At 40.4% G+C, this 20,628-nt stretch overlaps 1 protein-coding gene across 1 annotated transcript in view; it reads right to left on the bottom strand.

Annotated features, from left to right (window-relative positions):
- Positions 1-20,628, bottom strand: part of CFAP61 (cilia and flagella associated protein 61) — a 323,912-nt gene that overhangs the window by 179,625 nt on the left and 123,659 nt on the right. The window contains exons 11-13 of the mRNA XM_019653120.1: positions 20,284-20,462; positions 18,483-18,522; positions 15,279-15,418 (exon numbers count right to left, since the gene is read on the bottom strand). Of these exons, the coding sequence (XP_019508665.1) occupies positions 15,279-15,418; positions 18,483-18,522; positions 20,284-20,462 (359 nt within the window). The remainder of the gene's footprint in view (positions 1-15,278; positions 15,419-18,482; positions 18,523-20,283; positions 20,463-20,628) is intronic.

Below are 20,628 nucleotides of genomic sequence, written 5' to 3'. Positions count from 1 at the left end.
AATGAATGAACAAACATGTAACACTGATGCATATCTCTATTGTGGTATCCTTTGTTTCTGGGATGTGGCCATCTTACCCTTGGCAAAGCTTGAAGTTCAGAACACATCATGGTCTACTCTGAACGGCCAGGCCTTTCCCTAGTCACAGTAGTGCTCAGTAAGTGTTCAGTGGGATATGGCTGTTTTACTGCCAGGTATTACAAAAATACAAATATTATTTCACCAGTTTGTCCATGGAAATCTGTTAATTAGGGGACACAACCATTTTGTGTTATATTGTGAAGCTGTCATCTCTGCTATTTATATTCGTCAAAGAACACTTCACACTTTTCATTTGTTTCTAGGCTTTCAGTGGGAGGAATGGCAGTAGCAATGTTTGTGCCCTACTCTAATGCTACACTGTCCAATACAGGAGCCACGCCTGGCTACTGAGCACTTGAAAGGTGGTATTTCAGAATTGGGATGTGCTGTACATGTAAAATGCCCACTGGATCTTGAAGACTTGGTATAAAAAATGTAAAATACCTCATTAATACTTTTTAATACCGATTACATGTTGAAGCAATAATATTTTGGCTATAAGGGGTTAACAAACATCACAATTAATTTCACCTACTTCTTTTTTATTTTTAAATGAATGTGGCTATTTTTAAAAATTACCCATGTGGCTCACTCTATTTCTATGGGACCAGGCTCCTCTCTACTACCTAGTATTGTCTAGGCTATTTCCCAATCATTTTTTGCTCAGTTCAAAAAGCAGAACATAGGTTTACTCCACAGATGACCTTTTCACTGGAGGCTCTGAGGCAAGTGGCCAGTGTGTATACAGCTACTTACATGAGAGGTGCTCGGAACACCAGCCTGTTTGTTTTGCCTTTAACTGGAATGAGATGACAGGGACCTGTGGCCAGCAAAAGGGAAATACAAATGTGGCAATACTTATGTGTCCTAATTGCTTTTATACAGCAATTTACTGGAGCATCCAGAAAAAGTAAAAAATGAATATGCATAAGAAATAGATCTTCCATTAAAATGCATTCCTTAAAAATCAATTCTCAAAGTGTCTTTATTAAGAACGATTCATTCAGTCAGTAACAAATATTGATGACATGTCTGTTGCACGCCCAGTGTGTTCTGGGTGTTGGGGATTCATCAAGGAACATGACAGTATACAATTCCTTCCCTTGGGGAGCTGGCCTTTTATTGATTCCAGAATCATCTTCAGATAAATAATTCTTAAATTTCTTAAAGTTTCAAATGATGTCTATGAAGTTAGAAATGGACCAGGAGTTATGGAGACCTCAGTCTGTGTTTTAGCTACAGAGAGCCCCTTGAAAAACAAAATTACTTCAAAACAAAGTTGTAAGGATACTTAGTGTCTTATTCTCAACATGTGTGATCCTTAGTTAAAATGAAATTAATTTAAAATATATATTTGGACATCATACACACATGCACACCCCAAAAGGAGATAGTATTTATTGTTAAATTATCAAACAGCTATCTTTATTTCTTGCCTTTTTTCAGATAAATCATAAAGATTAAGGATATCCACTAAGGGTTTATAAAATGATACCAAGCTTTCTGTGTAATGAACTTTTAAAGTGCTAAAGAAATATCCAAAAAGACCAAGTTCATTTCGATTTTTACATGTCAGAATTAAGACTGGCAGAGCTGCAAAAAAGGGTGGGCTGATCAGGTGTGCCTAAGTATGGCCCAATTCTCAGCTGTCCACAAGTTTTGTATAAGAAGCTTCTGATCTTCATTCTTTCATTATAACCTCTCCGCAGGCCCCTTCTCTGTCCCAGGGCATACACCAGGAGAACTCCCACCTCCCTCGACCTGTTCTGCATGTCACCTTACCCAACCTCCCTGGAAGTGAACACACAGTAACCAAAATGATTTAGTCGTTCTTTTCTCAAGGTTCAGACATGGTTCTAAAGCCACCTTGAATCAGAGAGAAAGACTTGCTGTGGTTTCCTTATCGATCCACATAGCTTCTTTCATCCACAGAAAAAGCAAGGTCTCCTGAGTAGGTCCTGTGTGGGGCTCCCGTTGTCCCTAAACCTTCCCCGTGGTCCCTCACCTCCCGAAATCACCTCTCTCTTACTCTTTCTCTCTGATGTACCTGAATGACCATACTCATGACTGCTCAGGAAATGTCACCTCTCAGGAGAACATGATAAAGCTCTTACACACCGGGTCTTGAAAGTTTTGCAGCTTCGGTCACCTGCTTCATAACAAGATTTTTTCTTCTTCTCCTGTTTTTGATGGACTCTGGCCTCAAAGGTCATAATTTATAGTATTTACTCAGATTTCACACATAACAAAATAAAAAATTATATATAAAAGTAGGAGAAAAAAGACAGTTTTTCAATCCCAAATTGACTAAATAGTTTTAGACACCTAGAAGTGTGTGTGTGTGTGTGTGTGTGTGTGTGTGTGTGTGGTCACTCAACCTTGCAGAATATAAGGCAATTTTTTGATGCCAGTAAATTAGAACAACACGATGAAAAGAAGAAAAAGTAATTTGAGTCTTTCTGAATTCCAAAGGAGTGATCTATGTAATAGAACATAAAACAATTCGACAGTCATGGTATTTTAGTTTAAACCAGAAAACAAAGCAAAACAGTAACCACAAAATAAAGTCTTCTATCAGGTTTTAGTCAAGAAGGCTGATTAAAAGCACCTGAAGGATGGATATCACTAAAATACTCTCAATGATGACATGGGCCTGAAACAGATATAATGGTGGCATGCTAGGAAAAATGACAACCATGCATGAGTGAGTCACCACAGAAAAGAAAATAAAAAACACAGAGGGGAAGAATCATTTAAAAGCCAGCTACTGAAGGGCATTTTTATTTACTGATCAAAGATGACAATTGATGGTATGATTTAACTTAGCAGTAAATATTTATTCATAGATATAATTTTTAGCAAATAAATATTATTTCAATAAAAAGGTTCAAAACATATTCCCCCAAATTAAAAATGGCAGATTTCAGGAAAGCGTGGTTTGGAAGGCAGGAAGATGGACTGAGTGGCCAGTTCATCCAAATGTGCCCTCCACTCATGAATAAACAGGAAGGGAAAGCCCGTGTGAAGATTAAGATGGGTGAGCAGGAGAAAAAGGAAACAAAAATTATTTATACCACATTCCAACCTCATATTAAGTTTGGAAACATCTTAGAGATCACTATATGAAGTAAAAAGTGTTTAAAAGCATTTAGTTTATACACATTTAAAATGAAAGCTAACATAAATATTAGGAAATGTTCTCTCCCCAAAGACCAGCAGCCATAAGTGAAATGAGGGGGAGCCTCCTCCCCATGGCATATGTTGACAGAAGAGGTAGACATCACTGACAACTGAATGAATGATTTGTCCCAGTACTCACCAGAATGGCCAGAAGGCAGGTGACAAACACAAATATAATTTCCCAAGGGAAGGAAAACAAGAATGGGCAGGAGACCAGAACATGAGGTCATGAAATTTAAAGTAACCAAACTTGAGAGCAAGAACAATCCATCCCAAATGTCAAGAGAAGTGAAGCAAAAAACAGAACACAAGATATTTAAAAACTGTGATATAAAAAAAGTAGGTGTTGGGCCGGCAGAGTGGCGCATTGGTTAAGAGCTGGCTTGGGATGCCAGAGGGCCCTGGTTCGGATCCCACATATGAGGGCCAGTGACACTGCCCTCCACAGCTAAGATGCTGAACAACAGCTCAACCTGGAGCTGGGCTGCAGTGAGTCGCCAGCGACGGCGTAGGCTGCAGCCCCTGTGGCAGTGGGTTGCCATGGGCTACCGTGTGTAGCCAGCAGCCAGCGTGAGCGGCCAGCAGCCGCCGTGAGCGGCCGTTCAGAAGCCGGCGACTGATCTGCCTCGCCCGGGAAGAGTGCAATGATGGTGCCAACTTGGGCCAGTGAAGCAACGTCCTCCACAATTAGACTGAGGAACCAAGGGACAGCAACTTGTCTGTTCCCCTTCCCCCAATTCCCCAGCGCTGTTCCCATCCCCCAATTCCCCAATAAAAATCTTAAAAAAAAAAAAAAAGTAGGTGTTGAAGTCCTGCGCCCTGGCTGTGCCCATGTGGCTCCCTCCCTCACCTCCTTCTTCCAGAGTCCTTGCCTTTGCAACTCTGCACCCCAGTATTTCTCCTCCCCACATCTGCTTTTTACTCTTTACATTCACCTGTATCACTTACACACTATGTATTTTATTTCTTCTCTTTATTTACGTCTTTCTCCTCTACCTAGAATGCAGGCCCAATGAGAGTGAGGATTTTTGTTTGTTTGGGTCACTTCGGCTTCCCTAGCACCTGGAGTGGGGCTGGCACACACCCAACAGTCAATATTATGTATTGGATGAATGCAGTGTGTGTGCCAGGGGCCTCTGGGAAAGAAAGCTTGCGCCTTCAGCCAGCTCTCCCATCTCTGCAGTGGTGCACGGATGGCAGCCCAGAAGGCAGCAGCCATTTGCCAATGTGATGGAAGCCAACTTCAGGCTGGAGCTGACACTGGGAAAAACAGAGAGGAAAAAGGAAGGAAACCGAGACCCTGAAGATTCAAACCCTAAAGCCCTACCTATCTCCAGATCTCACACGTACGTGGGCCAATAAATGCCCTCATGGTTAGAGCCATCTGGAGTTGGGTTTTCTTTTATTTCCAACTGAAAGCATGCCTACTAATAATCTAAGTTTTGAAATTTAAAAAGATGGTTTTAGAGAAACATAGATTAAAGGGAGGGTGTTATGAAAAGACAAAAGTTAGAAAGAGATAAGGGAAATCACAGCACTATTTGGTATAAGTAGGTAAAAACCTAGAAGACTGTCAGTTCACATAGTCTTATAAAATCTAGCCCAAGGGTCTATTTATGCAATACAGAAGGGCCTTCATACCTCAACAGAGCCAAGAATTACCAGATAACAAATTACTTAAAGTAGGTGTGGCTTACAGGGTTATAGAAAATCTGTATTTGGAGGAGAGATTGAATCACAATTCTTTTCTACCAAAGGATATATTCATAAAAAGCAGAAGCACTTCTGGCACTTATGAAGCTTTAATGTGCATAAAAATCAAGTGGAACTCTTGTTAACACAGATTCCCAGGAAAACACATTCTCAAGGCCTGGGGCAGGGCCTGAGAGTCTGCATTTGAACAAATCCTCCATGATTGCTGATGCTCATACTGCTGATCCCTGGACTGCACTTTGAATAGAACTCAAGAGTGTCTGAAACTCTCCTTGAGTAAAAAGATGAAGTGACCTTGAGAAGGCAGCCACGAGCTATGGGGTGGAAGGCAGAAGGTGCCACTGTCTGTGATGACCTCGTAAAGCTGTCAGCACCCCCAAATGGTCTCCTTTGACATCAGGGATGAACAAACGCTTGTAAGTCTTCACTTACTAAAAGCTGAGTGGGAGTCCCACAGACAAGGTATGTGTGTCACAGAGCTTCACTGCACAGGACCCTGCTTACAAAGGATGCCAGTATTGTACCTGGACCCCTCCTGCACCCCTGGTTGAGATGCAAGTGTCGGTGGGGGAGCTACTATGAAAATATCTTGAAACTTTTAGAGAATACTGTAGGGAAATGGGGGCAGAAAGGGAAGGCCCTGTGAAGACAATGCCACCTCGGGTAAAACGGATGCCAGGGACCAGTTCAAGGTGACAGCTACTCTTCTTTGATATCCCTCCCACACTCATATTTCCGAACTTCATTTGCGAGATATGAAATTCCTCCGAATTCATTGTTTAACACCAATTATTTTTTTAAAAATACAAGTATCTCTGGGATGGACATCAGGGTGTCAGGTTGTCCTTCCTTCACATTTTTGCAGGAATATCTTCAGGTCAGCTGGTCTCCTCCCTCTCATCTGGCCAACTCAGCTGCCTGAAGAGAGTGTAGGGTTTGGGCTTTAAAAGAGGAGAGGGAAGGGCCGGCCGAGTGGCGAGTGGGTTAAGAGCTGGTTTGGGACGCCAGAGGGCCCTGGTTCGGATCCCACATATGAGGGCCAGTGACACTGCCCTCTACAGCTAAGATGCTGAACAACAGCTCAACCTGGAGCTGGGCTGCCATGAGTCGCCAGCAACGGCTACGCTGCAGTCCCTGCTGCAGTGGGTTGCCATGGGCTACCGTGTGCAGCCAGCAGCCAGCGGGAGCGGCCCTCAAGCCTCTGTGAGCGGCCATCCAGAAGCTGGCAGCTGATCTGCCTCACCCGGGAAGAGCGCAATGATGGTACCAACCTGGGCCAGTGAAGCAACGTCCTCCACAACTAGACTGAAGAACAAAACGACAGCAACTTGTCTGTTCCCCTTCACCCAATTCCCCAGCCCTATTCCCATCCCCCAATTCACCAATAAAAATCTTTAAAAAAATAAAAAATAAAAGAGGAGAGGGAAGGAGGCAGTTCCGGACATCATATTCCATTTATTTATTTGTTTGTTTGTTTATTTATTTATTTATTTTTAAGATTTTATTGGGGAATTGGGGGAGGGAACAGCATTGGGGAATTGGGGAAGGGGAACAGACAAGTTGCTGTCCTTTTGTTCTTCAGTCTAGTTGTGGAGGATGTCACTTCACTGGCCCATGTTGGTATTATCATTGTGCTCTTCCCTGGTGAGACAGATCAGTCACTGGCCATTGGATGGCCGCTCATGGAGGCTCAGCGGGCAGCTCACGCTGGCTGCCGGCCACTCACAGTAGCTTACGGCAACCCACTGCAGCCTCATTGCAGCCTATGCCGTCGCCGGCAACTCATAGCAGCCCAGCTCCAGGTCGAGCTGCTGTTCACCATCTTAGCTGTAAAGGGCACAGCGTCACTGGCCCATGTGAGATCTGAACCTGCGGCCCTGCTGCTCAGAGCTCGCGCTCCCAAGCCAGCTCTTAACCAACGCGCCACTCGGCTGGCCCATCATATTCCCTTTAGAGCAAAGCAATCCTGGCAGGTAAAACCTCCATTTCTAACAATAAATGTGTGATTTCTCTAAAAAAGCATATTGTGCTTACAATTTAAAGAAAATAATTAAAGAAAAGATATTTCTGTAGAAAACAATGGCCTACTGTCGTGTCCACGAAATGGACATCCCATGATGGTGACAAACGTGTGGGTTTTGAGGGGTGTCTTCCCCTACACAACCAGGCACTGATTCTTAGGTATGGGAACAAGAGTAAAGGCACAAACGGACTACAAGAGCAGACAAGCTGAGAACTGGGTGTGGAGTGGTGGGTGGGTTGGCAACAAAACTCACAGAGGAACAAAGGAAGTTTCCTGATAGGGCTCAGATGGGGACAGTGACAAAGATCATGATTTTCTAAAGGCACTCCAGCTTGTGAGTCTTCAGTTTCTCAGGAAAGCACCCAGATGTACATGATTTGCTCCAACTTTATATATAAGTGATAAAAGAAAAATGAAGCTGACACTACAAAGAAAAACTGAGGCCCTGCTGCAACCAGGACTAACTTCCAGACTAGTGCTAAAAGTTTCATTACTTTAAAAAATTAGGTTTAATTTTTAATAAAAGCAACACATGTTCATAGTAAAAAGAGAGAGTATGAGAGAAAAGAATACGAATGTTAATTATGTAAATAAGCCACTAAGAACAAGGCCATTACTACAGCCACACCTGTGACTGTCCCAGATCCCATGTTCTCTGGTTACTCTCTATCTCCTGTGTGTGTTTATTCATACAGAATTCTAAATCATAAGAAAATGTTACCAATATACTCTACTTAAGAATTCAGAGGATGTAAAGTACATTTTAATAAAAGTTCTACTTGAGTAATAATAAAATTTAAAATCTCAAAAAATTTAAAATCACAAAGTTAGCTATATTTTCTATTACAGAAATAATGCATACCCGTGATTTTTAAAAAAATTCAAACAGAAATGAACAACCCAATTTAAAAATGGGCAAAAGATTTCAACAAACACCTCATCAAAATAGATACACAGATGGCAAATAGCATATGAAAAGATGCTCAATACCATATGTCATAGTAGAATTGCAAATTAAAACAACAAGATACCACTACACACCTATTAGGATGGCAAAAATTCAAAACACTGACAATGCCAAATGCTGGTGAGGATGTGAAGTAACAGGAACTCTCGTTTGTCACTGGTGGGAATGTGAAATGGTACAGCCACTTTGAAAGACAGTTTGGCAGTTTCTTACAAAACTGCACACTATTATCATATCTAAAATAGTGCTCTTTGGTATTTTACACTAATGAGTTGAAAACTTACATCCACACAAAAACCTGTACACTAATGTTTATAGCAGCTTATTCATAATTGCCAAAACATGGACATAACCAAGAAGTCCTTCAGTAGGTGAATGGATAAACAAACTGTGGTACATCCAGACAATGGGATATTATTCAGTGCTAAAAAGAAGTGAGCTGTCAAACTATGAAAAGACATAGAGAAACTTTAAAATGTATATATTACTAAGTGAAAGAGGCAAATCTGATTCCAACTATATCACATTCTGGAAAAGGCAAAATCATGGAGGCAGTAAAAAGAGCAGTGGCTGCCAGCGCGCGGTACTGGGGGGGGAAGAGCAATGAGTAGGTGGAGCGCAGAGGACTTGTAGAAACTACTCTGTATGATACTATAACTAAGCCTACAGACTACAGGACAGAAAGAGTGAGCCCTAATGTAACTATGGGCTTTGGTTGAAAATGACCTGTCAACATAGATGCATCTACGGTAACAAATGGTATAACTGACGTGGGATGTTAACTGTGGGAGGGTGTGTTTGTGAAGGTGGGGAAGGGATATGTAGCAACCCTCTGTACTTTCTGGTCAATTTTGCTGGGAACCTAAAACTACTCTAAAGAATAAAGTTTACTAGTGAAAAGAAAAATCAAACAGAACCGATAAAGTAAAAAGTAAATCGCCATCTACACCCCAACCTCCTGGTCCTGCTCCCTAGAGGCACATAAGATTAATAAAGTCCTATGTACTTTTTTAGAACTTCTATAAATATGCAAGATAAAAACTAGGTATGGGGGGGGGCAGCTGGTTAGCTCAGTTGGTCAGAGCGCAGGCTCATAACAACAAGGTTTGCTGGTTCGATCCCCAGATGGGCCACTGAGATGCGCCCTCCACAACTAGATTGAAACAACTACTTGACTTGGAGCTCATGGGTCCTGGAAAAACACACTGTTTCCCAAAAAAAGTAAAAAAAACCCCAAAACAACTAGGTATAATGGTCCCACTGTATCCTTTTCCCCCTTCTTCCTTTTAATAACTGAATTAACTGAGTTTTCACTGGGCACAGGCCTGACCTGTTATCCCCCAGGTTCCCTTGAAGCTAGGTAGGACCATGCAACCAATTTCCTGATCACGACTATGAACAGAGTGATGTAAGTTCCATAAGAGGAAAGTGCTTCCCCCCACTTCTCTTTCCACCCTTCCCCATGGGCTGAAATGTGGCTGCGTTCTCTGGGCCAGTTTGCAGCTTGAGGAGGAAAAGAGCCCACTCTGGTAGTGGTCTAAAACTTTTGTGTGCCATGAACCCCTTTGACAGCCTGGTGATGCTAGGGACCCCTTCTTAGACTAGTGTTTTTAAATGTGTAAAATAAAAGACAACTAATTATATTGAAATATAGTTAACAAAATGTTAAAAATGTGTGTTTTAGTTATATCTGTGCCTCTTCATTAATGCATTGACTAACAAGTTCAGGTTGAGAACATATTTACTGAAATTCCAAAGTAGGATGAGCATACATATTTTGAGATATCTGCAACAACTGTACCGTGATATGAAAATATCTGCATTTCTACTGCTCAGGAAGTTATAAGTCATGGTTTTTCTAACACTTCTGAAGTTTGTTGCTTCCATTCACAATGGAAGGACATATTAAACTTCAAGTACAGATTAGTAAAATAAAAATATAGTTTTTCTTCCCATTCAAATTCACAACCCCCTACCTTCCCCCCCTCAACTCTGCAGATGTTAGGTAAATACCCTTGGCTGTATGAGATGGAGGAGCAATAGGAGAAGAAGCCTGGGTCGGTGGGTGGCTTCATTCGGAAAAAGCTGTTGCTCTCCTTAGACCACCTGTTCTGGACTGCTGTGTGACAGAGGCATAAGTTCTATCTGGCTCAAGCCATTGTGCTTTAGGGTTTCTGTTATAACAGCTTTACAATGAAAATAGAGTCTAGAGAAGAGGTATGTAAGATGGTTATGGGTTGGCTCTGGAAGCTAATTGCCTTAGTTCCAATTCCAGCTTGCCGCTTTCTGCTGAGTGTGCACTTTAGTTACTTAACTTCTCTGGGTCTCAGTTTCCTTACCTTTAAAATGGGAATAATAATAATAATAATAATAATAACCTACCTAATAAGGTCACTATGATTACTGCTACATGAAAAGTGATTAAGAACATTCTTGAAACACTTTATAAACCTTCCATAAATGGAAGCTATCATTACTATTATTACTATTACTATTATTGTTTGACTCCTTGCTTTCTCACCATCCTAGACATCTTTCCATATGGCATATATAAAGCTATTTTTATTTTTTCAAAATCTGCACAGTAATGAACTGAATGAATATGCCAAAAGTCATTTAACTAGTCCCCAACTTAAAAGTGATCATTTAGGATGTTTCTCAAAGTTTCACTTAAAAGGCTAATATATCAATTATAGAGAAAGCTCCCTGAATCTACTCCACTAATCCTTTCATTGTAATATTTTGCAGCAACTTTATTGAAGTCTAATTTACATACAATAAAATGCACCCATTTTAAATGCACATTTTGATGAGCTCCATAATATTTTTTAAGGATATGACATGTGTAAGACAGCATAAAAAACTTAAATTATAGAAAATACAAGGTATTGATAGTATTCCTATAAGAGATATACTGATCACTTTCTATTGATTGAGATGGTCCTGTCCTAAAACAGAACTGTGGGGAGCCCAACTGCCCCTTTCTCCAACAATGCCCCCAGATTTGTGTCTAGCAGTGCTCCCCTTCCCCACCTAGCCCCTTAACTCTAGGAACAGACCTAGGCGATGCCAAACAGCAGCCTCTGGTCCAGTGATGGGTTCAAGGTCAGTACAGGACCCAATCTGAGCCAACGACATGCAAACAGACTTCTGTGTTGGGGCTTCTGAAAAGAGGCATACCCACCACTCTTTTCCTGTTGGACTTGGAGTAAAAAAGGTCTAAAGCTACCTCATTAATCCTGCAACCACCAAGCAAGCACCAGTCTGAGAAGGGGTCAACACAGAAGAGACAAATCTAATAGGCTTGCTTTCTGATTAACCCAAGTATGAGACCAGTACTGCGCTTGGATTCTTACTTCACTGTGCACCAATAAATTCTTCAGTTATTTAAGCCAGTTTGATGGGTTTCTACCACTTGTCAGCAAAAGAATCCTAGCCAATATTCAAGCTTGGAGTAGAAAAATTCCAAAGTTTAGGCAATGTAAGGAAGTAAATTAAATATCATGCATGACGCTCATACTAGCACCCGGAAGCAACCATTGACCATTTCTAATGTTACAGGCCAGGTTCCCTGGGCAGCAGCTTCACACAGAGATCTGCATGCTGGGGGTTCATTAGGGTGAGCTCTTGGGGGCCTCCAAGCCTGTGGGGAGTGACAGAAGCAGGAGGGGGCACTGGGAGAAGTTCAACTACAATCAGTGGGGTCACAACAAACGCCCAGCTGATCCCAAGGAAAGTTCTGGCCCTGGGAAGACCCATCAGAGTTGCCCCTCCCTGAGACAGGGAGCTGATGGCCCTTTACACTGCTTCTCCTCCCCCTCTTCACACACAGACTAATCATTGGATGCAGGCTGCCCTTGGGAATGGCATTCTCTTCTGTCCAGGACGATCTCTTCTGTGGGGTACCCAGCTGCACACTGTTTGCGCTCACACATCCTGAAGTTGGGAAATGAATTCTTCAGTCCTGAACGAGATGGGTCTGGGTGGCATACCACAGTATTCACTACATCTGCACATCACCTTTTAGTCTATTTTATTCACACATTTTGTCTTTCTTCACAAATTTAGATCATATTTAACTGCTGTTTAATATATTGGTATGTTTTTTAGGCTAACATTACATTCTGAACCTTTTCGTCATTAAATATTCTTTAAATGAATCATAAACATAGTTTTACATTCCTTCACATAGGTACTACAAAAGTATTTAAACATTCTCTTACTATTGAACATTTACAGTATTTCAAATATTCTTTAATCCTCATACATAAATTTTTGTTAGCATGTCTGCAACAAGTTTTTTAGGAAATATTTTTAGGAGTGGAATTAAAGTGGTAAAGGATATGAACTAATTTAGTGTTCTAGCCAAATTGCCCTTTGAAATTTCATGTTAATTTACATTCTGACTGGTGCTACATTTGTCTCATTAAGAACTGAATGTTTCTATATTTTAATTCTTGCCAACTGACCAAAAATGATATCTCATTTTTGCTTTGGTTTCTTTTCCTTGATTAGAGATAAGTTTGAAGATTTTAAAATATCCATTGATTTTTCTGTTTTTCTTCATATTCAAACAGTCTGGCCTTTTTTGTTGTTAGTTTTTCTGTTTGGCTTAGTTTTCTAATTGTTTTCTTATTGATTTATTAAAGCTCTTTATATATTAAATATATCAATACTACATCTGCCATATTTGTTAAAAATATGATTCCATTGGTCAGTTGCATTTTAATTAAATTAAGGTGGTTCAAAAACATTATATAGTAAAAAATAAAAACTCTTATATTTTTTCCATGTTCTGAAAAGACCTTCCCCATCTTGAAACATGATAAAGGTCAATCTTCACTTATACTCTTTGTCTAGCACTCAGTGTACTTCCTCAGTAAAGCTTCCTCTGACTGGGCTAAATCTCCCCATGATATATATTCATAGTACCACATACTTATTACACATCACAGCTGTAGGTTTACATTTATGTGAATATTTATAAGGTTTGAAATGACAGGAAATATATCTGTATGTTGTTCACTGTTGTATTATCAGAATCTGGCACAGAATTTAGCACTGTAGATTTATTACCTAATTTTTTTTTTTTTAAAGATTTTTATTGGGAATTGGAGGGATGGGAACAGTGCTGGGGAATTGGGGAAAGGGGAACAGACAAGTTGCTGTCGTTTTGTTCTTCAATCTAGTTGTGGAGGATGTTGCTTCACTGGCCCAAGTTGGCACCATCATTGCGCTCTTCTCTGGCGAGGCAGATCAGTCGCCGGCTTCTGGACGGCCGCTCACTGCGGCTGCTGGCCGCTCACGCTGGCTGCTGGCCACACATGGTAGCCCATGGCAATCCACTGCCACAGGGACTGCAGCCCACGCCGTCGCCGGCGACTCATGGCAGCCCAGCTCCAGGTTGAGCTGTTGTTCAGCATCTTAGCTGTAGAGGGCAGTGTCACTGGCCCTCATATGTGGGATCCGAACCGGGGCCCTCTGGCATCCCAAGCGAGTTCTTAACCATCGCGCCACTCGGCCGGCCCTATTACCTAATTTCTTATGTTTTAAATATTCATATTTGACTCTTCAGTCACCTAGGAATCTATTTTTCTGTAGAATTTTAAGAACATTTCTATCTTTATTTTGTCCCACCATTTACAGAATAGTTCTTCCTTTTCCCACTGTTGTGACAAATTTGGTCATATATATATGTCTATACATACCTTTACACACACACACACACACACACACACACACACACACACACACATACACGCAAATTCTTACTATTGGGTCTTCGGAAAAGTTATGATGCATGTTTGCAACAGATGGCACTAGTTCACTTTTGGAAGTACTACAATCATTCACATCTATGTTATTCTTATGCCATTTGATAGCTGACAGTTCTAGCTTCATTCTAAAAAAAAAACTGAGTGATTTGGTTGAGTTTTGGAGATTTTACAACAAGTTAAAGATGGAAGACCAAACTGTGCATTTTTGCCATATTTTACTGTTTTCCTTCCATAAAGGGAAGAACATCCATCAAGCTTGTGAAAAGTTGCATAAAGTTTACGGTGACAATCCTCTACAAGAACGTCAGTGCCAACGATGGTTCACGAAATTCCGTGCTGGTGATTTTGATCTCAACGACGCTCCTTGGTCAGGGAGGCCCACCGAGGTTGATGAGGACAAAAGAAAGGCATTGATCAAGTCAAACGCACATTACATGACACGAGAGATTGCAGAAACGTTGAACATTCATCATTCAAGTGTTCACGACCACCTGAAGAAGGTGGGATACATAAGCAAACTCGATATTTGGGATCCGCATGAACTCAAAGAAGTTCATTTGATGACGCGTATAAACATCTGCAATATGCTCATTAAACGTGAGGAAAACGATCCTTTTTTGAAGCAACTGATAATTGGTGATGAGAAGTGGATTGTTTACAACAATGTGGTGCACAAACGTTCTTGGTCCCAATGTGATGATTTGCCTCAAACGACATCTAAAGCAGACATTCATCAGAGGAAGGTTATGCTCTCAGTGTGGTGGGATTTTAAATGTGCCGTGTTTTTCGAGCTCCTACCAAGGAACCAAACAATCATTTCAAATGTGTACTGTCGGCAATTGGACAGTTTGAATGAATCCATCATCCAGAAACGTCCAGAGCTTGTTAATTGTAAAGGAGTTGTGTTCCATCACGACAACGCAAGACCACACACGTTTGATCACCCGCCAAAAATTATTGGAGCTTGGATGGGATGTGTTGCCACACCCACCATACTCGCCTGACCTTGCACCATCAGACTTCCACTTGTTTGCTCTCTTCAAAACTCCTTGCATGGTATAACGTTTAATTCAGATGAGGCTGTAAATCAGCACCTTGTTTTAGTTTTTCACAAATAAAGACAGATCCTTCTATGAACGAGGAATTATGAAGATGATGACAAAAGGTTATCAAAAAAAAGGGCAATATATGATTGATTGATCTCTGTTTTTTATATAAATAAATGACCTTTGAAAAAGATAGACAAAATACATCATGACTTTTCCGAAGACCCAACATATTAGGGCTTGTGGTGGGACTCTTTCTTGTGTTACATTGTTCTACCCATAGAGTCTGTCAAGGTGGCATTGTTTTGATTATTGTGGAGTTATATTATGTTTTAATATCTGAGTGGTCAAGTAACTTCTCGATATGACTCTGACTCTAAATGCATTGATTAAAATCACTTGATAAAGCCCTCCACCAATAAGACAATTCTTAAAATAGATCTTTTTTTGTCCTCATGGATTGTCTTTTGGCCAAACATGTGTCCACTTACTTGAGCAATCCTGCCCGATGGAAGACATAGAGATCCTGCTCCAGGGTGCAGTTATTGAAAGGGACTATCTTCACGAAGTTCTGGATAAGGACAAACTCAGGGGTGAGATGTGGCAGAGAAATGAGGCAGAAGTTCTTGTCCTAACATGATTGGAGCAGGACACAAGGAAAGATAATTAGAAATCATTTATCACTAAACGAATTCCTGCTGTAATACACTAAAGAAAATACGGGTAAAATGTGTAAAGGAGAGGGTATTCAAGTTAAAGTTTCCCAGAATTTACAAAGTAATCATATAAAACTCAAGGGGACAAGCAACTGCAATAATATAGAGAGAGGCTGACTGAAACCTGAATAAATGAATATTGTGAACAATGGAACCCATTCTGCATAGCTCTTTTGCAGAAGTAGATTTTTTTGTACTTATGAATACTTAAAATACCTAAGTATTTTAGTATTTGTATACTTTGTAATTTTTTTAAAATTTCTTTTTTAATTATCATTAGCTCAGGTGTACAATAATGTTGTAAAGATTTTGTAGGGTATCCGATGGACACTTGTCTTATGAGGGAGACCACTGCATGGACGGTGTAGATGCCTGACCAATGCACTATACACCTGAAGCTGAATAATAATGAATGTCAACTATAACTTAATATATATATAGTAGAAGTAGATTTTTTTCTTTTGTTTTAGCTGAGCCATCCTGCCACCTGTTGGTAGCTCAGCGGCAGCTCAGCTCAGGCAGGGCATCGAACCGCTGTTGCTCAGAGCTCAAACTCTTGAGCAAGCTCTTAACCAACTGAGCCACTTGGCCGGCCCAGAAGTAGATTTTTAAACTAAGGACATTTGCACTTGCAAATTCATTTGCAATCGGGGTAAATGAGGCAGGGTGGTGTCCCAGCAAAGGCTGCAGGCTTACTAAGCTATATTGTACCAGCTGTGGTCCCCTCCTCTGTGAGAGGAGAGGGTGGTACTCCAGGGCTTTTCTGTTCTAAAACCCTGTGATTATACATAAACAGATGTCTGGATATTTTATCATGACATGATCCCATTTGGGTGAACAGATCTAAGGACTTGTTGAACCTGAGCAGTGGGTTTAGTTAGCAGACACAGCAGGATCTGTATGTCCCGATGGCTGCCACTTACCTTCTCGATCTGAACTGTCCAATATGGTGGCCAGTGGACACATCTGGCCACTGAGCATTTGGAATGTAGCTAGTGTGACTAGGGAATTGATGTTTTAATTTTATTTAATCTTAATTAAAGTTAAATTTAAAAAACTGATACTGAATTCAGTTATTGGAAAAGTTTTATGTATGTTTTGAACAACTTGGGAATATAAATCTACTTATTCAACTGTAAATTTTATAAATTCTAAATGCAGATCAAGTTATTTCTGATGAAAATTTATTGCTTGTATTAAGATAGGCTGTAAGTATAAAATATACATTAGATTTCAAAAACTGAGAAAAAGAATGTAAAATGCCTCACTAATAATTTTTCATATTGATTACAGGCTGAAATGATTAAATTTTGGACATATAAATTTAAATAATATATATTATTAAAATTGATATCACCTATGTCTTTTTACTTTTTTTTAATGTGGCTGCTGGAACATTTAAAATTACTACTTATATGGCTCAAATTTGCTGTCTGTAGGACAGACCGCCTGTGTTCTGGACAGACCGTCTGTGCGCCACACGTCCCACATGACCCTCTGCCAGGTGCCTGCAGAAGCAGCCTGCTCTTCCCAGAGCTCATTTGTCCCTTTGGGATCTCTCCTCCTCCCGAACCCTGTGAAGGTATTACTTCTGCTAATCTAAAACCCTGGGGACATTTGTGCAACCCAAAGGAGTGAATCATTGTTTGACTGTATCTTCCTTCTTTCTAGCAAAATAACACAGCTCCCTTTGGATACTTTACAGTCAAGCTGTCGAATACTCAAACTGAAAATAAGGATTGGGTGACAAGTCTCTGCAGGCTTCCTCTGGGAGGAAAAGACTATAATGAGTTGCTTTGACTTGGATCTGAAGGATTAAGGATGAAGTAATGAAGGTATTTTGTTCCTGTCTCCCCATATCCTGAAATAAAATAGAATTAAAAAGTAAACATCTTTTACCTTTTTAAAGCCAGCATTGCTTTTGTAATGCTGAAGATCTGCCTTTACATGGGCTTCAAAATAGGAATGAATTAAACTTAGTGAAGCTGCTTTGGGGCGTCCCTGAGGGAGATTGACTTGTAAATCCTACTTCAGGTAATCTACATTGCTTTATGAATTTTGAAATGCCTTAACATTAATTCAAAAAAATACGATGGAGAACATTATTGCAAGACTTCATTATATTAATGAAATGAGGAAATACAATCTATGATCATATAGCTTTCATTATATGGTTAAACATTAAACCATATTTATTTTTTGCCTCAATATGAAGAATAGGAAAGGAAAATATATATTTTGCTTATAATTAGCCAACTGAAGAAGTACAGTTGTTAACTCTACTTAACTGATAGGCCAGCATGGAAAAAGTCTTTATAAAAATCCACTTGGTTCCTCCGTTATCTTCCTTCCCTACTCTCTTCCATCCAATAAAGTGATAAAAGGTTGGATAGAATCTCCATCCCTTGACAACAATGAAACAAAAATGGAGGAAGAGGCGAGGATACCCTGAAATGGTGTATCTTCTTTGCACTTGGTTGTTTGCCAGGGGGGAGCCCCTCCTACAAGTCAGGCAGAGCCAAGCAAAAACTCAACCACAAGTTCCCACTTTCCTTCCCTCAGAAAAGCAATATAACAGTTTCAGAATTCTTTAAGCTACTATAAGCTATAAAGTAATACAATAGTCTAATTCACTTCAGTGTAATTTCTGACATTTTCATGTCCTACCAGCATCCTATTAATGATTTGATTCTAATAAAGCACTCTAATTCTAATTCTAATAAAGTAATGTTATCTCTAAAAGAAACTATACATTGAAAGAAAACTGTTAAAACAGCATGTCTGCAAAATTATTGAAAATGACAATATTTTCTATTTTTAAGAGTTCATGACATGACATTCAACCTTATTTTCAGAACACAGAAGTAGTTCAAACCTCAACATTTATAGCATTTTTAAATGTTTGGACAATGAATATGGCATTTTACTTTTCTAGCTTACAAAACCAATTATGTTACTCAAAATTCAGTATGTACTTACTGGAAAGAGACTGAAAACAAAATTCATAAAGTCCAGTGACCTGTAAACAAAACAGTAAGCAATGTTACTGGCCTGCAAGCAAATGTAGCATGGTGTATATTTAAAGAGATTTACAGCTCTTCCCCTCAGGCAGTGATTAGCTAACCACTAGTCAAAATTTGTGTCTATTATTAATGTGAATATTAATCAGTTCCAGAAGTCATAAGCTTCATAGCTTCATACATCAGTATTTTTCTAGAACTGAAGGTATTATTATAGCAATTAATGATCTCTGCACATTCAAAAAGCAAGATAGTCATTCTGTGGACATGATCCCTCCCTTCCTTTTTGGAAGAGCTGGGGGGAGATGTAGGCATATTATAAGCTACTCTGATCTTTTTCTCTTTTATATGCAAAAGATTTCTGACCAGCTGCAGATGTATATTCACAGGCAAACCCTAATGGGTCATCAAATTTCTGTTTGAAAATTCAAAAATCACATTCCAAGTACAATCATATCTGAATGCATAGGGGAAAATGAATATACACAACAAATCTAGGAGGGTTTATATACTTTTTAGATGTCTACAATATAATTAATATAAAAGAATTTCCCTTTTCAACCTCCCTGATGTCCAAAGAAATTGAAAACTTAGAGGAAAAATATATAAGTAAAACATGGGTTCTAAGTGAGGCTGAGAGAATGGGAATATGTTTAAATAAATCCTCTACAAAGGAAATGTCCAGCAGTGCTGTTGGTTAGCTCAAAATACTTCAGAACCTTCCAGTCTATCAAAATGAGCCAATGTTTTCCTCTTTAAGATTGTTCTGTGGGCCAAGTGGTGGGGTAGGTGGGCATCCTAAAGGGAGTGTGGAATCTAAGCATCGAGAGCAGGGTCCACATCCAGAAGAGAAGGGCAGCAAGCACCGAACATGTGGGTTTCCTGGAGGGACAGGAAGTGGGGTCTTCTGCCCAGCACCATACCCCTTCTTTCCAGCAGCTGCCTTAGATTACTGTTTGGTGTCCCACTAACCCCCCTCTCAGATTACCTTTGGGTGAGCCCCAGATTCAGTGGGGAGCATGAGGCAAGGGACTAAGCCATCATCATGGCCCAATCTGGCCCCAGCCATCAGCTCAGGAATGAGCACGTAGCCCGATCAGGCCCAATGGGACTTTGGCTGGAAAGCTAGGCCCAAACCAGACTGTCCTCCTCACTAGCTTTTGGTGCAGAGCCTGAACCCACTGTCCACTCTTTGGGCCCCAGGTGGGCACACTGCTGTGAGATTGTAGCCAGCAGCAGGGAACCAGAGTTTGGGAGGTAGAGAGAGAAACTTGGTCCTTGACTGGGTTATCTAAGTCCTGGATCAAGCCATACTGAAAAGCAGTCCTGCCGCTGGACTTATCCATTGTTATTGTGAGGCAATTATTCCATTTTTTTCAAAGCCAGTTTGAATTGGATTTTCTGTTTCTTGCATCCAAAAAACTCCAGAAAATTAGCAACCTAAATCCAAAGTTCTCCCAAAATAAAACCTTTAGAGAAGGGGTAGCAGCACATGGCTACATAGTGATGATTTTCCAGATCCCCAACTGTTATGTAGGTGAGCCAGACCCTGGGCAACCCAGTTCTGTGGGCCTTACCCATATTTTATGGACTGGAATCTCTGGGAATGGGGCTCAAGAATCTGTGCTTTTCAAAGAGCTTCCCGGGAAATTAGGATGTCCAGCCAGGTTTGGAAACCACTGGCTCTGCAAGATTAAAATGTTGGGCCACCAACGCCACAAGAGTCTTACCATACAGACAACCTGGGGATCAGTACTTGCCTTACTTCGTGTTTCTCATCAATACAAAACAGCTGGATACAAAAAGCAGAGGAGGCGCCCATGTAGATGGGACGGAAGTTCTTGATCTCCTCAGGCAGTGAAATGGATGCTGAGCTCACAGTACTGACACAGTGATTTCTATCATCCTCAGTGGACACTTGACATAGATTTTCTAAGTCCTAGAGCCAGGAAAGAGGAGGAACCAAATGGGAATGCTATTTATTTTCTGCAATTTGATGGGTTAGTGGTTACATCATCCCTACGTTCCTAGGACACATGTAACTGTCTCACCTGAAACAAATCGTCTTGAACCAGGCCTCGTCTTAAGAAGACATTCTTTTTTTT

This window comes from Hipposideros armiger, unplaced genomic scaffold, assembly GCF_001890085.2.
Source record: "Hipposideros armiger isolate ML-2016 unplaced genomic scaffold, ASM189008v1 scaffold_195, whole genome shotgun sequence".
NCBI classification, from domain to species: domain Eukaryota; kingdom Metazoa; phylum Chordata; class Mammalia; order Chiroptera; family Hipposideridae; genus Hipposideros; species Hipposideros armiger.
Note: the sequence above shows the minus strand (reverse complement) of the source record. Positions and strands in the feature narration are given on the sequence as shown.